General features: G+C 34.4%; 1 protein-coding gene across 1 annotated transcript in view; it reads left to right on the forward strand.

Moving 5' to 3' along the window:
• The window catches only part of Fbxl17 (F-box and leucine-rich repeat protein 17), a gene marked incomplete at its 5' end in the record, with an annotated part of 444,029 nt that overhangs the window by 131,772 nt on the left and 285,315 nt on the right, over positions 1–26,942 (forward strand). Inside the window, 1 exon segment of the mRNA XM_005382343.2 lies at positions 21,565–21,695. Within this exon segment, the coding sequence (XP_005382400.2) occupies positions 21,565–21,695 (131 nt within the window).

The following is a 26,942-nucleotide window of genomic DNA, read 5'->3' on the forward strand; positions in this document are numbered from 1 at the left end:
CTCCACGGTCAGTTTGAGTTTGATTCTTGGCTCTGCTACTTGCTGATTAAGTGGGCAGCTATTTTTTGTGTATCAAATTAGGTAATTATGTAAGGTTTTAGATTCAGTACCTATGCCATGATAAGTACTAATGTTCACTAATCTTAAATAGATTTTATAGTATCTAAATTCCTGAAAAACAGTACAAACTTTGATTTAAAAAAGTTAAATCACTTTTCTTGTCTACTTTATCTGATAGCCTATGGTTATACTGAATCTCAAATGAATGATCCGATGTAATTGTATTTTGAGAATCAGAGCCTAAAACTAGGGGATGGGTATAAACTGTTATTCTCAATTATTGCTCTATCAGAACATCTGAGTGTAACCAAGGCCGTGTGTAATCATAATTTTTATTCATTTCCTATAACCTTGGCCTGAATATCTTGGTACATGAATGTTTTTCTAGTCTCATCTAATGCTGTTTATAGTGTAGAATAGAAATGCCATTGGATGAACAGATTGTGCCCAACAAATGTTGTGGTGACCATATGTGAGATTTTTATGAGCACTCACAATTGTACTCATTAAAGACAAAAAAAGATTTATTAGATCAGTAAGTGCTTTCATGAACATTTTGAGATGGCCAAAATTTATGGTACACTGGTACTTAAGAGAAAGAATTATTCTCTGTGACAAAATAACTACAGCAAATGTCTGTATTGGAAAGCTGAATTTGCTAAGAAAGTTCTGAAGAGTAGAGGCAAGGGTTACTGGTTTGGTCTGTTAATAACTGGACTTATATAATCCTACTCTATAAAGTTCTGAGGAGCATATTTTTCCTCAACAAAATCTTTGCTTTGATGAGAAGACTGGTTTGTGGTATAGGATTATACCAGAGTAGTTTCCTGGATTTAAGTTAAAGCTGGGTGTCATTTTAAACATGTATAGGTTTTGCAAAGCTTTTTCATTTTATCACTTGAAAACCGTGAATGCAACTCTGGTCCTAAGAAAATTAAAGCTTATTGGTTTAAAATATTTGCATTCTGGTAGTGTTTTGTCAATTACTAGAATATTCACAAAATATCTGTAAATATATAAATGAGCCAAAAAGTTGTTTCCCTTGTTATCGTCATAGTACATAGAGTTTCACAATACATTATTTGGGACAGGTGAGATACAGAGTATCAAGAGAGCTGTCATCTAAATATGTTTACTTTTTATGTGATTTAGATAGTCCCCCTAACATATGACTTTACTGTCTGTTCGTTTCAAAATTTGCTAAAAGAGGCATACTACACAAAATCTACGTACCATAATATCCTACTTTTAAAATTACATGTCTGGAGTCAGTAACCTATCTCTATATCTAAACTTTCTTCTACCTCAAAGAATCTATGAATTTAGGATATTGGGCCATAAGGAGACGGGAAGGGGTTTCAGTGAAACTAAGACAAATATCAAAAGTGTTAAGCCAGTGACAAAGTAAAATGGGGATTTACGATATCTTAGATTGTTAAACCAAATGCAGAAAATAGCAGATTGGGAATAGATGGAATAATATTGATATCCTGTTACTTTGGTCCGTTGGATTTAATTTCACTTCGATATTTTCAGTTTTACATGGACTCTCATTTACTTTATAATGTTTGTTAATGACATCCCTCTAGTATGAGGTAGATTCTGCTAATATCAAACAGTACTGAGGTTGGATGCCTTCTTTTCAAACTGCTGTTATATGAAAGAGAGTCCAGAAATAGCTAAGAGTGAATGAACATAAGTTGAGAAGACAAAGTCAGGTTTACTGGAAGCATAGAGCTCCATGTTTAGGATAAAAACTTTGTGATCTCTACTTAACAGTTGAGTATTAGTGTTGTATGCAGCCGAATTGGTTCTCTTCCAGCATAGGAGTATTTTTTTCACTGTATTATACCTGCTTATGTGTATACAATTTTTCTTTTTGCTCTCCTACTTTCATAAAGAATTTTAGCAAATGCAAATACACAGTTAACCCCTAATGTCTACACTGTGACACTTAACTATCATTTACCACTGAAGGGAGTAGGAGGAGCATATCAGAGGAGTCAAAGCAAATGGAGTCATTCCTGCTGGCTTACACTGGGGTACTTTGAGAATCAAAAAGGACATGATTGTTGTATTAAAACAAATAAAATATTCAAAAATCCTCAGTTCATAATAATATACAAAACAAAAACAAAAAACCCTGGACTACTTCATCCTATTAAAATGTAACAAGAGAGACCACATTTACTCTCAAGCCCAAGTAGAGAAAATATAAGAAGCAGTGATTTTCAAAACAATGCATATCAGACACCTAAAGAAGTGATTTGTGAAATATGGGAAATAAACAAGTCTTATGATTATCTTAGTTTACTCATTGGAAGAATACTCAGATTGCAGCACAGTAGGGGTAGCGCAGGTAAAATTCAGCAAACTTTTTGAAGTGATCAGACAGAATATCAAGACCAGGGAGATCAAGGCCCGGAGATTCTAGAGGAATGAGCACTGGAGTGGAGAGGACTGCAAAGAGGCTCACCTGTCTTTGGGGTCACCCTCATCCCATGTATGCAGACCTACATAACCTATGAGTAAGGAAGAAATCAAGAGAAATTAAGAGGTATTTTGAAGTGAATGAAAATGAAAATAAGATTTATCAGATTTCGCGTGATGCTGTTAAATTGCTCCTTAGGTATAATTAATAGAACTAAATGCTTACATAACAAAAAAAGAAATCTCAAATCTATGGCCTCACTTCCATGAAAGACTTTACTCCAAAATTTAATTTCTGAAAAAATTAAATATGTACCTGCCACATGTCTAGCTATTCCATAATTAGATACTTTCCTGAGAAATGGAAGTGTATGTCCATACAAATACATACATCCTGCTTAATCTGTAATATCCCCAAACTGGAAGCAACTCAAATAACTGTTAATAGGTATGTACTTGACTAACGTGTTTATACTGAATACTATAGGATACCATACAACATTTGAAACTAGTGAATTATTGATACATAGCGACATGGATTAATCTCAGAGTAATTTTGCAAAGTATAAAAAACCTGACCAACAGTTTTTTTCAGGTCCATACATAAAATTCTAGCAAATGGAAATGATTTTATTCTGAATATAAGCAGACAAGTCATTGGCTAGAGACTGAGGGTGAGGGGCAGAGAGAAGAGCACACAGGAGGGGACACAAAGGAACAAGTGGAAACTTTGGGAGATGCTATGTACACTCAATGTGTTAATTATGGTATTTCATGGGTATATGGGTATGTCAAAATGTATCAAGTTGTACAGTCTAAATATGTCCAGTCTTCAGTATGTCAGTTTTTCTCCAGTAAATCCCATCTCAACTTTTTTTTGAAGAAAGCAAGCTCAGTGTTCATTTTTGTAGTGTCACAGGGCAACAGCTCATTGAATAAAGTAAAAGTGAATAAAGTGTGAGTCACATATTTATCCTTTTTTATATGAGCTATATTAAAATGATCACATAATGAATGCATAAGGAAATATTCTTCTATATGGAAATCTAGTTAATAAATGGAAAAAGAACGATAGAATTAGAATATCACAATTTTGTTGTTATTGCAAAAGAATCGACCCTGGGAATGATCATTAATGAAAGCAAGAACCACTAATGTGGATTGATATTCTTATATATTAATTTAATGGAGGGGAGAAGTTGATACAATTTGAGTCACTTATCAATCTTGGTATTGGGAAATATGAAATAACTAGACTCTATATGCATATAATGTGCTATAATAGAAAGTACACAACCCTGTTTGTGTAGTATTTCTTGCCTGAAAGTACTTTCAGTTAATTTTACCTCTATATTTAATTAGCTATTTACAGGAAATAGTGAGATTTAACATTTTAAATGACACAACGAAGAGACAATCAGCTAAATGCATGTTTGTCCAAGGCAAACAACCCAGTTTCTCCAAAGAACAAACATTGAGAGGAAAAATGTAGGACGGCTTATAAAAAAGACTTAAGGAAAAACAACTAAATGTAATATTAAGACATTGGGTGGATCCTGATTAAAGCAAAATGATATTAAAAGTACATCTTCGAGACTGTTGAGAAAATTTGAATATGAACCAGGCATTGGATGATATTAAGTAATTGTTAATTTGTCAGGGATGATAGCATAATTGTTGTATTTTAAAAACTTTAAGAGTTCCATGCTTGCATTTGTATTGTTGAAATGACACAGTGTTAGGGATTTGGCTGAAAGGGAATAACAGAAAGAAAGAAAAAAAATAAAAAGGTGGTTAGACCAATAAAGAAAATAAAAAATAGTAAAATATTTATAATTGAGTCAGCTTATGGAGCATGGAAGTTTATTATACTATTCTTCATACTTTAGTTTGTATTTGAAAATTTCTATAGTAATAGAAAATTTAAGGTGTTAAAATACTGATGTTATTCTATATGAATAATACATGGTAAAACTAATTTAATATTTTATAGTACATAACTGTACTATTCAGTATTACATTTTAAAGAATATATAATACAGAAAATGCTCAGGATAATAATAATAGTATGTATTACCATTAATTTTAAAATCAGTTAAATAGTCCAGTGGAGTCTAAAAAGTTAAGAATGGCCAGTTATTTTGTTACAAGCAATTGGTGAGTAAGCCTCAAGATCCTCAGGAATTTAGTGTTATTGATCCATTGTGGGCTGATTCAAATAAGCTCCGTTCACAGATTATTTCCATCAGTAATCAAGACTTTATTCTAAATGATTTTTAGGGAAAATGATGAAGAATTTTTGATAAAAAGTTTATTATGTGCTCTTTGAATATTTCTTATTTGTCATAAGTCAGAGGTAATACACCTTTTTACATTGTTGATATATTTTAAACTTTCATTAAATTAATAAATAATATGAATTATAGTGCTACATTTAGTGGTATTGTTGCTTCAGTTTTTTAGTTTATAAACATTTATTAAATTCTTGGGCTATGTCAAGCATAGGTTTGCTTGAGTTTGTTTTAAAAAACAATGCTCATGAAGATAATCAGCAGTTAAACAAAATATCCAAATTTCTCATATATTCTTGGACCATAATCACATTTAAAGAATTAAAAAAAACTTTAAAGGGCTTATGGTTTAAAACATGAAATGTTTTTTCAAACAAAACAAAATCGATTTTTTTCAGTTGTTTTAGCTTAAGTATGACCGTTCATGCAGCTAACTCAATTTTCACCTGTTCTTGTTTATTTGGAGAATAGAAATGAAAGGTAAACTTTCTTTTTAAATTTTCAAACAACTGGTCATTTATAATCTCTTCTATAGAACATGCTACTTTACTACTGAGTGAGATTGCTGTTATTAGTCATTGATTATCAATTCATTTATTTCTGATAAATTTATAGGTGCTGGATTTGAGATGTGGAAAATATGTTTTAAAATTTACTCAACTCTGAAACATTCCGGGCAGGTGCTTATGCCACTGAGCTATATCCCCAGCTGAAATATTCCATAATGTTTGTCAAATGACCATGTTTTTGGTTCTTTGAATCCTTTCAGCCCTTAAGGGTTGAGTCAGAAATTGTGTTGGAGAACACAGGTGGTCATCAATTATCTAGAATTGATGTGTTACATTAGCTGATGATTTTTTTCTTAGAAATTTGCAAAGACCAACAAAACTATTTACTGTCCTCGTCAGTGCTCATGTGATGTGACTGCTGATGGAACTTTCTGGGCAAATCATCTAGTCTGTCTGTTTTAGTTTCCTCATTTGTAAAGAAGACAGTGACAATACTGGTTGGCATATACTTAAACAACTAGGAAATTAAAAAAATAATATTCATCATGAGATACAAGAATTTCTTTTAAATCTTTAGTCCTAATCTGTTCTTCTTTTGTTAAAATAATAAAATGAAACAGTTTTCATGAAAATAAATCTTATATACTTTTCTACCATATTTTCTAAGTGCTAAAGCTGAATATTACAATTAATAACTATATTTTTTATCTTTGCTGTTGCTTTTTTTTCTTTTCCCTGCTTGCCCTTTAAGAGTTATTCAGTGATTTGTTTAATACTCTGAACAAATCAAAATTGTATTTTAAAAATTATTTTTAAAAACTACTGTAGCAATACACTGAATTAGAAGTGTAATGTTCTACCTTGTTATTACCCTAATTAGTAGCTTCGATTTTTATTTTTCTAAATTATTATGGACAGTGTATATGTAAGCTCTAGTAATTTAACACATTTATTTATATTTCTCTGTTGTCAGTAATACCTGCTCAACAAGACTACTCTTTCTATATTTTGTAACTGTACTACTCACACTCTAGTTGTAACATGTTTGCACTACATTATTTCGGCAGCAGCAATAGTAAGATATATTAATATGATACCCATAAAAATAAATAAATTCATCTTTCAAATGACTCAATTTGAGTAAGTTTTTTTTGTTGTTGTTGTTGTTTTCCGGTACCGGGAATCAAACTCATGACCTTGCACTTGCCAGGCAGGTATTGTGCCGCTGAGCTAAATCCCCAGCCCCTTTGAGTAAATTCTTACAAGTAAAATGAATGAATCAGTTCCTTTCTGCCATCTATCCTTTGATAGAAGGGTTTCTTCAGGCTTTACTTGTAAATATAAAATGAAGCAGGCAGTGTTTTTGAAAGGGACTTTCTTAGATCCTGGCTTTATACATTTAAGTATTATTTTACTGTGCTTATAGTATCTTCAGTACACTCAGTTTTTTACCACATATTTGTTTATATGAATTGTGGATTTTGTTGCCATTATTTGTATAGAAAAGGATTTCAACTTTATCAAGTCCCAAACACATGAGGTCAGTCTTTATCCAAGAAAGATATTGTGAGATGTTGCTTTCATTCTTTATTCTATACTTGCAAATTAATTCACACTGTTTTGTGATGGGAATTTTATGTGAGGATCATGACTGTACTTTACTTAGCCTTGTGGTTTACATTATAAATAGTGATACCTTAAAATGAATGGAGTCCCATTTCAAAGTCAGTATAGACTGTGAGTTAGAGAAATCAGATTTGGGACTAAATGAGAAAAAATTGATAATTTACTTTAGTGAAGAAATATACTGCTGAGAAAAAGTAAACACATCTCATTTACTAATTTAAATGTTTATCAAGAATTATAAAATCTAATGTAAAAACAATTGACAATAGCATTAACATTTATAGTCATATAACTTGAACATTTAACTTAATGGCATTTTATTTGGAATTAATTCAGCTGTCTTATTTAAGCAGTGTTTTTGCTGCACATGGGCAGGCCCATTCAGCACAGGAAAGTGTGAATTCCACATTTACATATGTACTTTGGCATAGACACATCCTATTAATTTTCAGTCAGAGTCCAAAGAATCAGATCTTTTTTTCCAGTTTCAGCATTGTGGATGTTTATATTGATGATCTAGAATGTACAGAATGTACTAGAAAATTGTAAAGGGGTCCTGGATACTGAGAGATAAATTATGTTGTGTCTTTTTTTTTTTTTTTTATTTTAGAGCACAAAAGAAGGATAACATAGTAATAGGGGGGCTTACCGGATTACAGACAAAGTGGTAGGAAATTATCAATGGTTGTTGTTTTACATATTGTTATCTACAAGATAGTTCCTCAGGAAAACAAATAGACAAATAATAGTGAGTTACAGACAAAAATGGTAGGTGGTTATCATTGGCTGGTTGTACTATACTTTGGTATCTTCAAAGTTGTTTCTAAAGAAAATAAATAGAGCTATACATGAGTGATCAATTGCATATTTATTGACTATTCTCAATGGTTGTTGTAGGAAACACATAGTAATAAACATAAATCCATTTACAAAAGAACATAGGAACAATACAAACATTACAGAGTTATGGACAGATTAGTATGAAAATATCAGTGGCTGCTGTAATACACAGTGGTATCTTCAAAGTGGTTTCTCAGGAAGACAGAGATACACAAGAAAGATCTAACAAGTAGTTATACACTAAGGGTTGTGAAAAATAGCGAATTACTTCCTCACCAGTGACTCCTTTCACTGAGGTGCGATGGCTGGAAGGAAGGCCAGGATTGAAAAGAAGGACCGAGAGACTTGCACCTGTGTCTAGCAACAGGCTGTTTTCTTTTTCCTTTATAGTCATGATTACCTCCTCCTCCCGGGGAATTCATTTTCATAGTAACTCCATTATCCAAAAATGAAGTTACTTATGAGAGTGTGGGGTGCTATGAAATTTTAGCTTGGAACTTCAACCTTTCACCAGAATTTTGGCCTCTGCATTACTATTTGTTATTTTCCACAATAATTTCTGGATTAGGGTTTAGTTCTGAGCTCCGCTTTCTCTGCACTCACCCAGTAATAGAGTCCAATAGAGCACATTGACCAGAAACAGTTGAGCTCCTCATATGTTTGCTCTCCAGCCCAGAGGTATCACAGGCATTTACACAAAAGCTGTTGATCACAGTGTATTTACAAAACCTTCGGGAACATAGCTGCTTTCCCTACTGTAGATTTCCCTGCAGTTGATTGTATCCCAGTGAGATGATTGGCCATCAGCACTTTTTTTTTCCCAAGAAAAAGCTTCCTGCTGGAGTTTTCTCTGTTATATTCACTAGAGGCAATGCTTGGTTATTGTGTTTGATCAGAGGTACTTTTTTCATCATGCAATTGGCTATCAATCTTGGGCTTGTAACAATGAAACAAATACCCTTGTGCCTGAGAAATCTTCTCAAGTTATAATTTTTACAGCTTTCACTTTGCTCAAAGAAGAAAACAGACTTTGTCAGCACACTGGGTTTCTAGGCAAGATACAGAAATACTCTGACAATTATTCCTGCTTCTGTATTGTTATAAAGAACTCTTATTAGCTGGCCTGTGCTTCTTTTCATTGTTGGAAACCTGTATCCTGTTCCTCTTCCTTTTGACTTCATGCATGCTACGCCTAGGTCTATTTGCTTGCAGGATATTTCTTCTCTAAGTGTGTCCTTCTGTAGCTATATTTTGTAGGAGGCTTCACTCTGTAGTCTGTGTTTAGTGGGAGACAGGAGGCCAAGTGAGGCAGAATCTATGACTTTTCTGTACCTTTCTTATGTAGTAGAGTTGCTGGCCACAGCTCTTTCTTTTCTACGGTTCCAGCTCGGGGCAGATCTCCTGCAGCTCCAGTTTGTGCTGGTTGACTGTGGGTTCCAGTAACACTGATTCCTACATTTTATTTGTCAGCTTTGGTGTGCTGGTGTTTTCCTACTCCTGCTAAATCTCTGCCTTAGACTATAAATCCAGTTTGTCTTCTCAGCTTCTCCTTCATCAGAATAACCAATTCCCTTAGGGAAATTTCCTTAATGTGATTTGATCCTTATGGTAGATCTTGATGGATACATCTTCCTCTTGGCTTCATTTGTCTTTCTTACACGAAAGTGTATTTAAGAGAATAACACTGATATTTATTTTCTTTCAGGGGGGCTTCTGACAATTGGAATCAAAGCACAAACCATAGAATTGGACATGTGATGATTTAAAGTAGGGTTGACCCTTCGTTAGATTCTTTATCTCTACTGCTGTCTTGAATCTAGGTGAATTGTAGGTAGCATGATAAAGGCATGACCATTACATGACAAATAAGAATTATTTTGCCATGGTCAGTCCCAAGAATAGGATGGGAGGACTAGTTGCTTAATTACAGAAAGATAGTTTTCACATATGCTCCTAGTAAGAACAAAATTGAAGTGTTCTCTCATTGCTGTAGTCTATAATGTTAATCCAAAGAGGTAAATGCAAAAGAGAAAGATCAAAAGAACAACAAGAAAAACCCAAACAAACCATGCGTAAAGAAGTTAACTGTTGTAACTAGTTGTCACTGGTTGTTAGTTATTAACTATTTGAAGTTTTATCTAGGATGGTTTGATTGACAATTAAAAAAGAACATGATAGATGATATATTAGTCCTTTTCCATTTTCAAAAATGTTTGTCATATCTTTTTATTGATATGAGAAGGTATAAGTGACACCAGCTACATAATATTAAGCAAAATCATGAACTGATATTTAAAGTTTTACCTTAGATATATGCTAGATATTGTCACTGTAAGTTTCATTTTAATTAGTTGAAACTTTTGAACTTATGCATAGGTGAGGAAACAGGTTTGTAGATGGATAATTTTTTGTATCAGAAAATAGTGCTTTACTATATAAGTCAAAATTACAAACTTTTGGAGCTCATTTTGGAAAAATTTTTATTTACATTAATTATAGTATAAACTCATTTTCCACAGGTAATGCAGAGGAAAACTTTCATAAATACCTGCTCATTGCCATTTCTTACTCATAACTGACTTTTTTGCCCGTGACATATTCACCAAGCTAAAATTTTAACTCTTTCACTTCCAGCTCTTAACATTAGTGTGATTGGAGGAGCCAAGATCTAAAACTTACTGATTCCAAATTTAAATATTTTGTAAATCAAATGTGCTTACTTCCTGGAACCATTTTGTGGAATGATGTAATATGAAATAAGACAAGTGAGATTTGATTCAGTGTTGAAAGAGTTTCCAACTTGGATTTTGAGTATGCATTCTTATAATCCCTTTAAAAGTTTGAATGTAAGATTTTTTTCTTACCTGGAAAGTGTTCATACCTTCACTATTATAGGTGGTTGGGGTACTTTGGTAATTAATGCCAGTGAATAAATAACTGAAACAGAATGCTGAAGATTGTGGAAGAGACATTATTTTTCTAAGTCAGCCCTGTAATTTCTTTGAGATGAAGATTTTGTGACTCCTTTTTCATTAGTATGGGTGATCTGATTGATTCCATTTTCTATTATTAACATCAGATTTATGGATTTCTCTCAAGACTTTAGGGGAAGGGGAAGGGTAAAAACCGTATATTCATTTTGTAGTGTTTCTTTTCATAAAATGTGGCTTAGAGATAGAAGACTTGTTGAATGGCTTATCTATTAATTATCTAGTTTCTTCCTGGGAAGCTTGGAGTCCTCATGTTCTTCTCTAGTCAGCCGAAGAGAGTCCATAGACACATGCTGACAGAGTCATGGCGTTTCTTTACCTATTAAGGATGCTTTCCTCAGGCAGTGCGGGAGGCTCAAAAGTGGAAAGTAGCTCAACTTATGGTTATAACATGTGTGTCCTCAGCTCTTTGGCTCAAAGAATCGAAGGCTATCATATATCCTCCTTGAAACAGTGCCTGGTCATAGAAAATTGGAAGATTAAGTTTTGAAATTAGAGTGTAGACACTTCTTGCTGTGAGTTTAGGCTTTAGGCTGAGATCTGTGAATGAGAATATAAAGCTAAGAGACTTTTGATATGAACGTGAGTCTCAGTTATGTATTTTAAAGCAAGAAAAATTTTTTTTTCTTGGGGCTCTAGGGATTGGACCCTGGGCAGTGGTCATGCTAAGCATATGCTACCACTGTGTAGTTTACCCAGTTTGGTACATTTTATTTTAGAGAGTAGATACAGCATTTCTATAACATTTTTGTAATGCCAGAAAGTGAAAAGTGTGTGTCAGTTCTTCTAAGTTAAAAAACTATTGTCATTCCATTGTTTTTCAGCTTTGCATGTTTAGAAATAAAGAATACAGTTATTTGATTGTTTTGCTTTAATAATGTAAACTCCAGAGGCCAGTATACATGTCACTTGGTTTTCATATGAAAAGCTTTTGCTTGGGCTAATGGCATTTAATTTATTTTGCTAGTTTAAAAAATAAGGTTGTGAAGCTTTCATTTAGAATATATTTTGAACATTTTTGGTTCATTGAAGTTGATTGATAGATACAAATAAGTAAAATTGGTTCAAAATTTCATGACTTCTCCTTCCCGTCCTTCCTTGTCCTTTCTGCCTACCCACCACCTACCTTTTTCCCCTTTCCTTCTCTGCCTCCCTTCATCTCTGAACTTGATATGAGGAAAGGAAAATAGTTTATAACCCGTCCAATTAGCTGGAACAGTTTCTCTTTGCTTCCATTTGACTTAATTTATCCTTAATTTACTTAAGCTTTGATTTTTTTTCTTAGTTAAGTGAAACTATGTGTTTTATTTTTTAATTGAAGAGAAAGTCTAATTCTTAGCTCCTACTGAGTAAAAAGTGACAGGCTGCTTAGTACTGCAGACAGTAAGCACTGTTTGTGGTTCATTATGAGCTCTAGAAATCTTATATGGAGACCAGAGAGAGATTGGGTAGAAAGAAAAGTACTAGAAAAAAGTCAATTAGGACTGTACTGCCTGCCAAAGTTAAACAGGAGGAGCAGAGCATCCATTCTGAATTGGTATACTGAGAAGCAGAAATCTAATTAACAAATTCACATTTCTGGAGCAGAAGACAGTGATTAAAATTTTGGTGAACTACTCAGAATTCCTGCCATACGCATCAAAACCCTGACAACTTACAAAGGCTTTTTTTTTAAAATGTTCTGCATTTTAAGAATAAATATGTAAATAGAGAATTCATTATGCTTCTTGTTCTCAAATGGCCTTTAATTGTGTGGCATGAGAATGTTTTTTTTTTATTATTTAATGTTTGTATATTAGTGAAACTTATGTTCAAACAGCTCTTTTAAAAGCATGTAGTGTCAGAGCTGCAGATCCTGTGTTTCACATAGTTAAAAAAGAATGGAGAACTGATTTGTAGAAATTAAAGGAAATTATCTCTAGTTTATTTCTGACTTCAAATTACTTATAAATAACATTTTATAAAAAAGTAATAACATTTAATAAATATGCACTTAGTACTGTTAAGCAATGATAACACGATGATGAATAAGACATGGTTCTAACCTTCAGTTACTTACCCTTGACTTTAGTGGGAGGAAAATACACTTAATTAGACCACTTGATAAAAGCAGCATGTTTAACAGTGTAGTGGAAGAATGAGTAGTATCAGTGGGTTTACAGAGAGAAGTCTCCTGCTCTGAGTGTGGGTGTCCTAGGTGGCTCGATAGAAGATGTACTCTGGGACTGTGAAGGATGAATTATGCATTGCTAAGATGAGGAAATGAGGCCAGCTTTTTCTTTTGTCTTTTTTTTAGTGCTGAGAATCAAACTCAGGCCCTTGTGCCTGCCAGGTAGGCGCTGTGCAGCTGAGCTATACCCCTGGCCCGAGGCTAGCTTTTTAGCTACCCTTGGTAGCTTGGTGACACTTACTACTAATAATATATTGTACTTTAGAACTGGACTAAGGTTCTGTGCCTTTCTTTCTTGCTGTATATATTTCAGCATATTAATTTAATCAATTAATGATTTATTTTTATTCACTATAATGGTGAGACTAGTGTTTGTACCAAGCTGACCTAAGGAATTTAACATATTAATATATAATTAACATAATTATATATTAAATTTAGAAGTGCAAATACTATTTATGTGCTCATGATCAAGACATTTATTTGATGTGTCTCCTTGGATATTTAGGCATCTCTGACATAGCATATTCAAATGTCTTTTTTACCTTTCCTCAAAATATTAGTTGCAACATTATCTTCCAAAAGCTTAAAATCATTCTTGATTCCTTTTTTCTTTCATGTCCTATTCTAAACGATTTAAATAATGCTATAGATTTTACTTTCAAATATATCTAGTATCTTATCTCCTATACCATCTCCATGTGCTATCACTGTGGTCCAAGTCCCTGATACTGCTTCACTGGATTAATTTAATTCAGTTTCATGCTTCCACCCTTTTTCCTATGTTCTAGGCTCAACATTGAAGCTTAAATGGTCATTGAGAAATGTTAAGTTAGATCATGGCACATTCCTGTTTAGAATCCTTCAGTGGATCCCTAAATCCCTTAAAAGAAATGTTAAAATCCTTAGTGTGACCTATAAGGCCCTGCCCAGTTTGCTGCTCTTGACTCCCCTTTCCATTCACTCTGCCCTCCCTTCCACTCACTCTGTTGCAGCATAGCTAGCTCCTAACTAATCTTGTAAAACCCTAGGCCTGCTTCCATCTCAGGACTTTTGCACTAACTTTTGCCCCAGATATCAGAATGGTTTTGTTTGCTTCTTCACCTCCTTCAATCTTTGCTTAAATATCACATTTGCAATGATATAATCTCTTTTTATTTTTTTGATACTGCACATTGAACCCCAGGCCTTCTGTTGTAGGCAACTGAATAGATAGAAACGTTAGATAGAAATACTACAGACAGTCACACAGGGCTGTGTCCTCGAAGAAGCTGGTGCAGAAGATGGGCTACCTTGCAAATAGAGAGACAGGCACCTCCTTTGTGGGCCAGACTTCAAGACAAAAGATTAAATAATGCGCCCACACACCTTCCTAGGAATGAACCTCAGTTGACATTCTAAATAGGTAGCAGTCACCTTGCAAAAGCCAGGAAGGGTCACTAACCCATCCCCCTACAGGAAAAACCCCTGTTCTGTATTCCTGTCTGATTGCTACATGACACTTACCCGTTTGATCCCAATTTAATCAATTTTACCTGAACAATTACACTTGTAATCTTATTGGTTGATCATAGTTTTGTTCCACCTCGTGCCCACCTTGCAAGTTCCCATGTTTCCCACCTTGGACCCACCGCACCTCTATAAAAATCCCTAGAAAAGGTAGGTCCCTTGGCAACCCACTCAAGTCCCCTTGTGTCCCTCTCTCGGAGAGAAGTTTTCTTTCCCACAATAAATATATTCTGCTCTTAACCTCCGTTGTTCCTAAAATTCATTCTTCAATATTAGAGAACACAGACTCCTCCCAGATATCTCTCAGGTTGGGAGTTTCTTTCCTGTATATTACTTCCACTATGGCTGTAAATGAATGAATGAATGAATGAATGGAGAAGGACCACAACCACTGGATCAAATACCCAGATTTAGACCACCTCAAGCATTAGCATTAATTTTCAGATATTTATGATGTAAAATTGGTCCTGAGCAGCACAAGCCTAAGGAGGGCTGGTGGGAGAAGAAGGATGGGAGAAAGGGAGGTGAAGGAGGTGGAGACATCGAAGAGGAGATTTCTATCATTGTAGCAGGAAAGTTGTGCCCTCGTCCCTTGACAGCAGTTGCCAATTAATTATTCTTATTTAAAAGGCATAGATCAGTGATGGTGAACCTTTTAGAGACTGAGTGCCCAAACTGCAACCCAAAACCCACTTATTTATCGCAGAGTGACAACACTACAATTAAACTTGAATATTGAGGTTTTAGGTTAGAATAAAACAACTGTTATCTGATGCTCAACTGCTGCAGTGTCTTCACTTGTGTGATGACAGAGAGGGCTCTGTGTGCCCCCGCGGCGATGTGCCATAGGTTCACTACCTTTGGTGTAGATGTTTAGGCATAAAAGCAAGTATCGTCATACTTCCAAGAAATATTTTTTCTTTTGTCTAAAGTAATAAAAAAGGCCTTAGAGAGAAAAAGAAATTCGGACCAGGTAGTTGAATAAATGGAAGGGAAAGGAGAAGAGGTATTTTGAATTTATAAGTGTAACTAGTGAAGTGAGGCCAGTCTTTAAATGACCAGCACAGTTCACTGGGCACAATGAGAACAGGGATGAACAATGAAGGGCCTGATAGGGAAGCTCTGGGATTTCTTTGGGAAGCAGAGATATTTTGTTTCCTGAGGGCTTTGGATATGGTGGAAAATATGATCAGAATGATTTAAAGAAGATTGATCTGACTAGCAAGGTGATAAGAAGGCATTAGAAGGGAAAGTTCTGAGGAAAAGCAGGATAGTAAAGTATCCTAGAATGCCAATAGAATGTTAAAATGATGAAAAATGTCAGATCTGGTAGGAGAGTCCAGTTCTTAGATTTTAAAATAATAGAAAGAGACAGAACCGCAATGTGGTTAAAAAGGCAGCTGTTAAAATGGAATACATAAAGATGGTACCTGAGAATTAACATAAAACTTACTCTGGTTTCCAAAACCTCTGGAAGTTGTATTTTCATGGATATACTTAGTGGTTTTTATTGTGTCTCCCATGTCTTAAGGCTATTTAAAAGCCTTCTAATTCTAATTGGATGCTCTCAGTTTTGAGGTAATGGGAAGAGTTTGTCTAATGTCCTAAATGGGGCTTACTTAGATTTTTAAAAAATTATTATTTCTAATACAGAGTGCCAGTCTTAACAAAGCTGAGGTCTTGCTCTAGTTGATATATAGGAGGGATGTGCCCTGTTCCTTGACTTACCCAACAAAATTCTTCTCTAAGTGTAGATATCACACACTGTGGAGGTGTGAAAGACTTTCTGTCCTTGAAGGCAGAAATGTTCTCTCTTCCTTTGCAGCAGTCCTAGTTTCTTTACTCTTCTATTTTTACCGTACAGGATTCCTTCCCTTTCTCTTTGAGTCTTCTTTCTGTCCGTCATAGAAAGTTTCCCCCAGTTTTCGTTTGAATGTCTTTCTCTTACCTCCTATCCCCCTGTGCCTTTGAACTCTTCCCTGGGCTCCATCGTGACAAACCTGATGGGTGTTTGACAAGAATGTGTGGTGCTGTTCTGCAGCACCAGTAACAACTTTATCAGCAAGGCAGCCTGTCTTAACCCTTGAGTTTGCTCCCCAGTGATTATGACATATTGTGTAGACTTGTTTCCAGTAGACCAGTCTTGGCAGGGCTGATTAGGGGTCATTTAGATGCTTATTGTCATCTGATCGTATTTAACCATACAGAAGTTTATATTCTTTTTACAGTTACCACCTCCAAGGGGTCTCAAGTAAATTGCCCTTCTTAGCTTGACATGGTGAAACACTGTGTTACCTCTTTTGCTGGTTCATCACTACAGTCAATTTGTACAGTTGAGGGTTTTATTTATATTTTTTAACTTTTCAGATTTTAAGAAAATTTGGAAGCCATTTGTGGTCTTTTTATAATCCTCAAGTTTTAAGTTTCCTAGGTAACATTTTAGTGTCTCATTTTATCTTTAAGTATATACATAGCCATACCAATCATTGACTAATTTTACTCTTTAACATGAAAGGTTGGAAGTTACATTTTATTTCAATAAAAGTAGTATTAAACTGAAAGGTGATTGATTACCTACATTCTATATTCTGACTTGGGGTTCTTTTAAAATATTTTATTATTTGAAAATTATAGTGAGTCATTTAGAACATCTTCGTTGTAGGGCTTTGTTTACTCAAATCCTTTGTGACTTGGTATAACTCAAGACTACCAGTGAATTATAAGGAAAGTAAGTTAAATTAAAATGTCAGTTTCCTAAATGTAATTACCTGTTTCAGACTATGAAGGATTATTTTAGGTAGCTTTTTATGAAATACTGCAGGGCATTATTATGACATTCCCATAGAAAGGGAAGGCATATAATGAATTTGACAGAGCAATTTGTGGAGTTTTGAATAAAAATGCCATAGAGAAGCTGACATTTTTATTCTTTGCACAGAGAAACTGGGTGTATATATATAATTTTTTTTTTTTTTTTTTTTTTTTTTAAGAAGGGTCTTGCCAGTTCAGGCTGGCCTTACACTCACTGTGTGTCCCAAGGTTGGTATCACAGTCTTGGTGATCCTCTTGTCTCAGCCTCCCCAAGTGGTGGGATTACAGGAATGTGCCATCACACCTGGCTGGATCTGTGCCTTGTAACGATGCTGGTTATTGGGAGTTTGTCTCCTGGCATTATCTTTGGATACTGTCATGCTTCAAGTTGGGCTGTCTAAAATGGTCATCTGGAAGGCCATGTAAACATAGTCAACTCCTCATCATGGAAAAGCAAATCTTAATGAGTAAAATACTCTTCAAGACTCCAGTAAAATCCTGGAGTAAACCTGCTTCCTCATTCATGTATTCTACTTATGGATAATAAATCTAGGGCAGTGACAGTTGCAAATGGCCCACTGTCGTCATCTGGGGCACTTTGCATTGTGTGTACCCAGATGCGGGGTTTATCAAATGTTAGAGTCAATGCAAAGTAGAATATTTTCTTACTGGGACTGGTTACTTCTTTCTGTAGATTAGTTCTACAAGATAGTTTTGAATCTTCACAAGTCTAAAAAAGATTTAGATTTGCTAACATTTTTCTCCTTACTATCTGTACTTTAATAAGATACTCAAACTCATTTTCATCAATTTTTTTTCTTCTAGTAGGGACTGAAGTAACACAAATATCTTTAAATTTTGTTTTCTGTAGACATTTAATTGTGTGCTCTATCTTGTGGTTGATATGGTGATGTATTTTTTTATATTGTGGTACAATATTTTTAGCAGTATTTACTTAACTGTTTTGAAGTGTATGTTTTAGTGGCATTTCATACATTCACATTGCTGTGGTGGAGACATTACAGTGAAGGAAGCTAAGAGATGCATAAGAATTCACATAGAAACTGTTCTAGACCAGAAAATATGCATGTGTAGGAGATATTTATATGTCTGGATAAGTTTTATGAATTTACATCTTCTTAGAGACTATAATAAAAGGTGAATAGAATAGTAACACAATGTATTATCAATTTTCTATTGCTGTGCAACAAATTACCACAAATTTAGCAGCTTAAAAGAAAGCACATTTGTCATCTCATTATTTTTATGGGTCCAGAGTATAGCCACAGCCCAGCAAGGTCTTGTGTCTAGTGTCTCGGAAGATGTTCAAGGTATCAGTTAGAGCTGCATTTCTTTCTAGAGCTCATATTCTTTTTTAAACTTATGTGATTATTGGAAGAATTGAGCCCCTTGTGGTTTAGGACTGAGATTTTCAGTTTAATTCTGTGTCCTTCTGATCAGGAACCATAATTAGAATGGCAAAATCTTTTCACATTTGATTTATAAGGAAGATCTCTTTCTACTCACAGTTCTGCCCATACTTTAAGTGGAAAGGGATTGGGACATGGGTTATTGAGGTTATCTTAGGATTCTGTTTACCACACCTATTTTATCAGTGTATTTCTAGGGCTGAGGAGGTGGGAGCAGTATCCCCTTTCTTCTCCATACCTGTTTCTGAAGTCTTATTCTGGAAAAATAACAGCAGCAAAATCTAATTAAAGAAACAGTGAGACTTTGAGACTTGTTGTATTTGGTGTAATCTCTGTCTCTCCCTTTTTATTGCTACCTCCTATGTTACTGGTATTCCCTGTTCATAGAAAGACACTGGCACTTGATCCAGCCTTCTAACTTTGCACCAGGCACACTACTGTGGATGACTTAAGTTTCTGTGCCCCCCACGTGGAGATATTTCCCCTCTTATTAGAGGAAAGAAAACATTGCAAGGAGCATGGGAGCAAAAGTGACTGTTAGTAAGGCAAAGAGATTATACGAACTTAATGTGCTGTTTACATTATATTTTATAGTTTGTTTTAGTTACCTTAGATACCTGAAACAAATGATTGATTGACTGAGTGATTGATTTTAATGCCAGCCTACCTTAGCTAACAGGTAAGGGACAGGGATCAGGAACTAGAGTATAACCTTAGCACTCAAACAGCTTGATTTTGAGCCCTGAATTTATTTTTACTGTAATTAGCAAGTGAGGAGGTCCTTGGACGAGGAGATGCTGAGGGACTCAGCCCATGTTCTGACCGACCAACTGCCTGGATCCGCTGAGATAGGCCAAATAAAAAAGGTTTCTTTTATCAAGGGTAGGCCCCTTCTTGCAGTATGCTTGGGTTTCCGGGAATCAGTCATGTTCGTGATGTCCTTACCCTTTGGTGACTTGATAGGAACTTTGTCAGAGCCCATTTTTCCTTCCTGTACTTTCTCTATTCTTGACTGTTGTTTTCCTGAGTCCCATGCTAGATTGCATTTGTCTTCCTTGAACATCTGACCTAACTGCAGAGAGGTGTTCCTAAAGCTGCCTCTTCACAAATACTTAGAATTCAGGCCTTGGAAAATCTATTATAGAAAAATTTACTTGCTTTTATGGATCTTTTTGTAATTTTCTCCATAGTTCTTCAGCTTGTCTCCAAGAGCAACCAGTAGTGGTTTGATGTGTTCTGTGTGTAGCTTCTCTCTTTGTGACCCAAGGTGAGGGAGGTTAGGTGCTTCCTGGCAGACTCACCTCTTACTCCTTCAGTCCTTCAATGCTGTTCGTTCTCTAGAAGAGCTGTGGTACCAGCCACTCAGATATGAAGCTAAGTGTAAGTGGATTAAAGTTGATTAGGTCCCCTGTTATGCTGGTCACATTTAAATACTCAGTAGCTACATGTGACTGGTCGTTACCATACTGGAAGTGGAGATGTGGAAATTGAAGTATTTGTTTTTCTTTTGGGTTTTAGCTCAACAACTCTAAGCTAGGACTTAACTGTTTCACTGCTCTGAGACCTTTGGCAGTTGAGTTACATAGTACCAGCCAGTCAGCTTCCTGCCCCACCTGAGGATTTAATGGCGTAGATAAGTCCAGTCCTATGGGAATTTATATAGCTGTTGGAATTATGTACTAGTTTCCTGATCTCGTAACAAATTTCCACACACCTAATTAGCAGCATAAAAGAGCACAGATTTATTATCTCACTATTTTGTTTTTTGTTTTTGTTTTTCTTATCTCACTATTTTGTAAGTTAGAAGTCTATCTGACACAAATTCACCAGGCTAAACCCAAGATGTTGCCTGTTCCTGATCCTTTCTAGAAGCTCCTAAGCAGTCTATTTTCTTGCTCATATCACAGCAGTTTATCCACAGCTATAATTTAAAGGAACACAATTTATAATAGCTAAATCTTGGAAGTAGCCTAGATGTCCATCAGTGGATGAATGGGTAAAGAAAATTAGGTTTGCTGGGTGTGGTGGCACGCACCTGTAATCCCAGCACTCGGGAGGCTGAGGCAGGAGGACTATTGTGAGTTTGAGACCAGCCTGGGCTACAAAGTGAGCTCAAGGCCAGCCTGAACTGCATAGTGAGACTCTGCCTCAAAAAGACAAAAAAGAAAAAGAAGAAAATTAGGTTTTTATGTATACTGGAGTAGTACTCTGCCACAAAAAAGGATAAAATTGACACATTTTTAGGTAAATGGATGCACCCTGAGACCATACTTCTAAGTGAAATAAATCAGACACATGTGTTTAACAAGCATGTTGTTTCTTTTGAGTGAGATACCACAAGTGTAAGTAAGGACCAAGATGGATGATAGATGTGGAAAAGTTGGAAGAAAATGTTCAAATGGGAAGGGGAACAAGGGAGGTGGGGGGAAGGGAAGGGAAGGAGGGGAAAAGGGAAAAGAATAGGAGGGAAAAAATGGAAACAGAGCTTTTGTAAATGGGTAGAGGTTCTGAAAAATTCCTGAATTAACTATTTACTCATATTTTATCTTTTTAAAAATGAGAAAACCTGTACAAAAGTGACATTATTATTATAAATATATGAAATTGAGCAGTTACCATTATTACCAAATTGTAAATACTTTTTATATTTAGCCACTTTTTACCATATTAAACAATTGATCGTTAATTCTTGTTTTTTATTTTGTTTCATTGAAGTCTCTTTTGTTTTATTGGCATTATATAGATTTCCACTCTCATTTTTAATTCACTCTGTAAAAGACTACATGACAGTGATTGTAGATTATCATCTTTTAAACATTGTGCAGTAATACTGTATCTTGCAAATACATTATAATTTTTGGGACTGAATGTACCATCTTTTTATCTTTATTTCATTAGCTAAGAAATCTTTCCAGCTTGGACCTACGTCACATCACTGAACTGGACAATGAAACTGTGATGGAAATTGTCAAGAGGTGCAAAAACCTTAGCTCTCTCAATCTCTGTCTCAACTGGATCATAAATGACAGGTAATCGCTGGGAACGTCTTAAGAATTATTTTTTTCTAAAGGAAAATATAGCAAATACTAACAGCATTTATAGCAGGGTGTGTCAGCATTTAAGTAAAATTGAATGCAGCTTTGCTTTTTAAAATTGATATGCTTAAGATTTTCATAACTTAAGAACCTAGACATGTACTTTCGTTTTCAATGCTGGGAATTGAGCCCAGGATCTTGGGCACGCTAGGCAAGCGGTCTACCACTGAGCTACATCCCCAAGTGTACATGTATAGTTTTAATGCATCCGCTGCTTATAAGTGTAGCAATATGTGTTGAAGCAAATATATGTCTACATAATTATGACAGTAATAGTCCACTATAATAATAGTAGTCTGTAAAAAATTTTTTTTGTTACCTACCCAGGATACATTATTTGTCTTTATGTTTTTGCTACTTTTGTTGTTGATTTTACTGTTCACTTGTTGAGGAAAGTGATTATGAAAAACTATCTCAAACCTTATGCATTTAGGACTTTCCTTGGTGGTCATCTTTAGATCTTTTCTTCATGATTTTGTTCTCTGTATAAATGTACTTTGCTTTGGAAATGGAAGTGATATGATGAACAGTTTGATATATAGTGTTAAAATGTCGAAAATACGAAACTTTTCTTATAAATAATGTTAGGCCTATTTTCTGGAATTACTGCATGAAGGAAGAAAAATTACAGGAATATTTTTCTAGGTAGGCCTTTAAAATAAAAACAGTGGCACAGTACCAGTGGCACTACTGATTAGTTTAGGTCAGTTTGTAAACATAGGCATGAGTCAGAATTCTTTCCTACCGAACTTACAGGAATTTTTTTTAAGATAGGTCACGAAAAAGACTTGTACTTTTAAAATAGAAAGTAGTATTCTAGCTAAAATTAGAACCTTTATAGATTGAAATACATTTTAAATAGGAATTTAAGTTTTAGATCAGATACTGCTTTAAATAAAAAACTCCACTTTTCTTTTTTAGACTTTAAAAATACAATCATATATACTGCATTTTTCTCTGTTTTTTATACTGGACTATATATACTAACTAGACCACTAATTAGAATTATCTAATTCTAATGATTTTTTTTTTTGGTTTGCCATAAATTATTATTATTTAAATTATATAATAGTCTTGACTTGATTCTTACTTAGTAAAATTTTCTAGATTTTACTTTGCTACTTATTTAAAATTTTTATCATACTGAATATAAAATTTGCTCCTATATATAAATTTTAACTGATTTATAAAAGTTATACATATGGAGTACCTTATGATGTTTCAATACATGTTTACATTATGTAATTTTAAATCAATTTAAACATGTCTATCTCTTCAAATATTTATCCATTTCTTAATGGTAAAAACATTCATGACCCTTCATTTAGATTTTTGAAATATACAGTATGTTGCACTTATTTGTAGTTATTTACTATGAATTACACACCAGTACTTATTTTTAACTATAACTTAGTACCTATTGTTGAACGTTTGTCATTGATTGATAATATTCTCAACTTCTGTGAGATCAGTGTTTTTAGATTCTATGTAATAAGATCATCTAGTATCTGTCTTTTTATGTTTGTCTAACTTCACTTAACATAATGATCTCTAGTTGCATACAAATTACAGTATGCATCTGTAGTAATCTAGTCTGTACATGTACTGAATAGATGAGTAGTAATCTATTCTGTACATGTACTGTATTTTGTTTATCCATTCATCCGTTCATGGAAACTTAGGTTGGTTCTTTTTGTTGGCTATTATGAATATGATGCAATAAATGTGGAAGTACAGATGTGTCTGATGATTTCATTTTCTTTGGATATATACATAGCTGTGGGATTGTTGGATCATATAGATGTCCTATTTTTAAATTTTTAGGGAGCCTCCATATTGTTTTCTATAGTGACTGTACTAACTGACATTCTTACCAATATTTTGTAGAGATTCCCTTTTCTCCACATCTCACCAGCACTTGTTATTTGTTGTTTTCTGATGTAGTTATTCTTCCTGGTGTGAAGTGATGTGTCATGTGGTTTTGATTTACATTTCCCAGATGATTAGTGATGAGCATTTTTAATGTCTCTGTTGGTCATTTATATGTCTTCCTTTGAGAAATGTATATCTAGGGTCTATTGCCTATTTTTAAATTGGGTTATGTTATTTAATTTTTTTTTGGTATTGAGTTAAGTCCTTGCATATTCTGGGTATTTATCCCTTGTTCTGTAGTTTGCAAATATTTTCTCCCATTCTGTAAGTTCTTCTCACTGTGATGATTATTTTCTTTGCTCTGCAGAAGCTGTTTAGTTTTATGTAATCTCATTTTTGTAATTTAGCTTTTGCTTTCTATACTTTTGGGACCTTGTCCAAAAAATATTCACTCATTACAATGTTGTCTTGGTTACTTTTTTCTCGCTGCTGGGACAAAATACCTGACGCCCAAAATTAAGGAATGAAAGGTTTATTTCGCTTACAGTTCGTGGAAGTTTCAGTCCATACTTGGCAGATTATAAGGCAGAGCGGCACATGGCAGAGAGCTAGCTCAGGGCGGCAGAACACAGCTAAGCCGCAAGCACACACCAGGGCAGAATGGGGGAGGAATGTCTTCAAGCACCCTTTTCCTCTTCCTTACATATGCAAACTATCTACCCCAGGGCTGGTGTAGCTCTCATACCCATAATAATCGAATTCTAAAAGCCTGCCCTGTGTCACATGAGGCTTTGGAGGGGACACACAGACATAAACCACAACAAATGTCATGAAATATTTCCCTTAAGAGTTCTTCTTGTGGTTTCATAGTTTCAGGTCTCATGTATAAGTGTTTATTCCCTAGCTTTTTATCTTGAAAAATTTACTAATGTTTCAGATTTTTATATTTTCTTCAAGTTCACTGAAGTACTATGCATATGTGGTTATCATTTATGAAAGGTTTGTACTTTTTAGTAATAGTCATTATACAAAGTATTCCAAATCTAAGGAAAATTTATGTCAATTTAAAAATTTATTTTTTCTATATACCAGTAATTAATATGCTCCTGTATAGACAATTGTATGAAAACTTACAGTAATCTCTATGAAGCTTTTCATAACAAATAATAAAATAAGAACATAAGCATTATCTTGTGGTTTTAGTTGTTTAACATAAGCTCAACACTGAGATAAATTTCTTCATTATGCATTTGGTTAAAGGGGTAAGACCTTTTCTGAAATAAAATGATTAAATTCCATGACAGTTGTATGTACATCTCACCTATGTATGTATTGTGACCTGTGGAAGAGTCAGTAACTGGAGAATATTGTAAGTGGTAAATAAGATATAGTCCATATATGATTTTATATATATATATATGTGTGTGTGTGTGTGTGTATATATATATGTGTGTGTATATATATATATATATATATATATATATATGTATAATCTCCTAAGTAAACATTGCATAGTTTTGTACCATTTTAACAAAGATATTCAGGGACTTCTAATCTTCAAGCTCTTTAAATGTGTACTTAGCCGTATAGTTACATACAAATGAGAAGATGAGCAGCGTTCTCAGTGCCTTACTTCCCTTTGTTAGGCGCCATGTACTCAACCTTCCACTGTTTCAATCATTTTCTTCTCCTACTTAATTGTAATGGTTATTTGGTGTTTGATCCTAAATATATGTACTGAAGAGATTTATTTGCAAGGAATGAAAGTGTGTTTTTATGTGTTTAATGGAAAAGTTTGGATTAATTGAGAAAACATGCATTTTAATGAGGTTGAGCAATAGAGTTTTAAAGATCAGACTCTTCTAGGTTTTAATTACCTACTTGCACTTATCCTGTGTACTGTAATAGAAATTTCAACGTTAGAATCCACTTCGCAGTATCATCTAAATTACTCATCTCATTGTTCTTGCCATACTGTATTAGTAACCTAAGTAATATTTGTAATTATACTGGTATAAATCTAGGACTTCCCATCAGACTTAATTATAATTTCAGCACTTAGCTGTGATGGGTTAGTAACCTTTAATATAGAGGGCATTGGGATGCACTAATGTATTTAGCCTATCAATTAGCTTCTGTTTTACATTTGTTCATTATTATTATCCTTCAGTAAATCAGGAAGCATTTATTAACCTCCTACTAAATACTTGGTACAGTGTGTCAGACTGTGAGCATGAGACCCTGTTCCTCTCAAAGGTCAGTCATCTTAGGTGACATATGACTTAGGTGACATAATGAGTCTTGTAAGGATAGAGGGGAGGAAAGAGACCGTTATTACCCAGGTAATTGATAGGCAGTTTTCATGTGTTCTCATTTATGTCTTTCAATACCTTTTGTTCAAGGGAAGGTCATAGTATTTCTATTAAATTTAGACCATTTGTTTGACTTTTCTGTGGATTTTTAATGGATGTACTTTTTGTCATTGTGCAGTAAAAATTGAGTAAGGGCAAACAAGAAAAAGTGAATGGCTCATGAGTCCACTTCCTGTTTGATAGTGGGAATTCTCACACAGTTGACATTCATATGTAAAATTCTAAATTTTTTGCATTTACTGAACTCATCTTTTTCAACAATAGAAACCATTGGTAATATTTCATATATAATACCTGTTACAAGGATCTATATTTTGTGTTGATAGTTTTAGAAAGGGTTCCTCACATTAAAGTTTGATGCTAGTCTCAGTTCTTTTTCCGTGAGGTTTTGTAAGTTATAGTCTGTGAATATTATTTTTGAAGCTCAAAATTTAAAAATAGGTGATCGGTGAACAGCTTTTCTGTTATGCCTGCTAATGGTATGTGCTCGCGTGTAGTCTTCCTGGAATTGATCTGTGTGATTAAGACATGCTGTCCTTTAGTTTTGTTTTCCTAAAAGCGCTTTTTGTACTGAGAGAGTTAAACCGCATGATATTTCCTTGTATTTAGAAGGACAGTCCAGTAATTTGGTATTTACCATTGCTTTTGAATACAAATAAGATGTAAGGGTTTTATGAAAAGGAAACACTGACTGTTTCTATCATTGATTTAAATTAAACATCTTGTTATTATATATCTTTTACTCTCTCTGACTCTGTTTATTAGAATATTTATTTGTACTTACTACAATTTTTTTTTGTTATTTTATGTACATTTTTGTGTGTTTGATGCTGATTCTAAAAGCATGTTTTAGGGGGCTGGGGATTTAGCTCAGCGGCAAAGCGCCTGCCTGGCAAGCGCAAGGTCATGAGTTCGGTTCCTGGTACCGGAGAAAAAC

Source organism: Chinchilla lanigera, unplaced genomic scaffold (assembly GCF_000276665.1).
Source record: "Chinchilla lanigera isolate Chin_1 unplaced genomic scaffold, ChiLan1.0 scaffold00017, whole genome shotgun sequence".
NCBI lineage: Eukaryota > Metazoa > Chordata > Mammalia > Rodentia > Chinchillidae > Chinchilla > Chinchilla lanigera.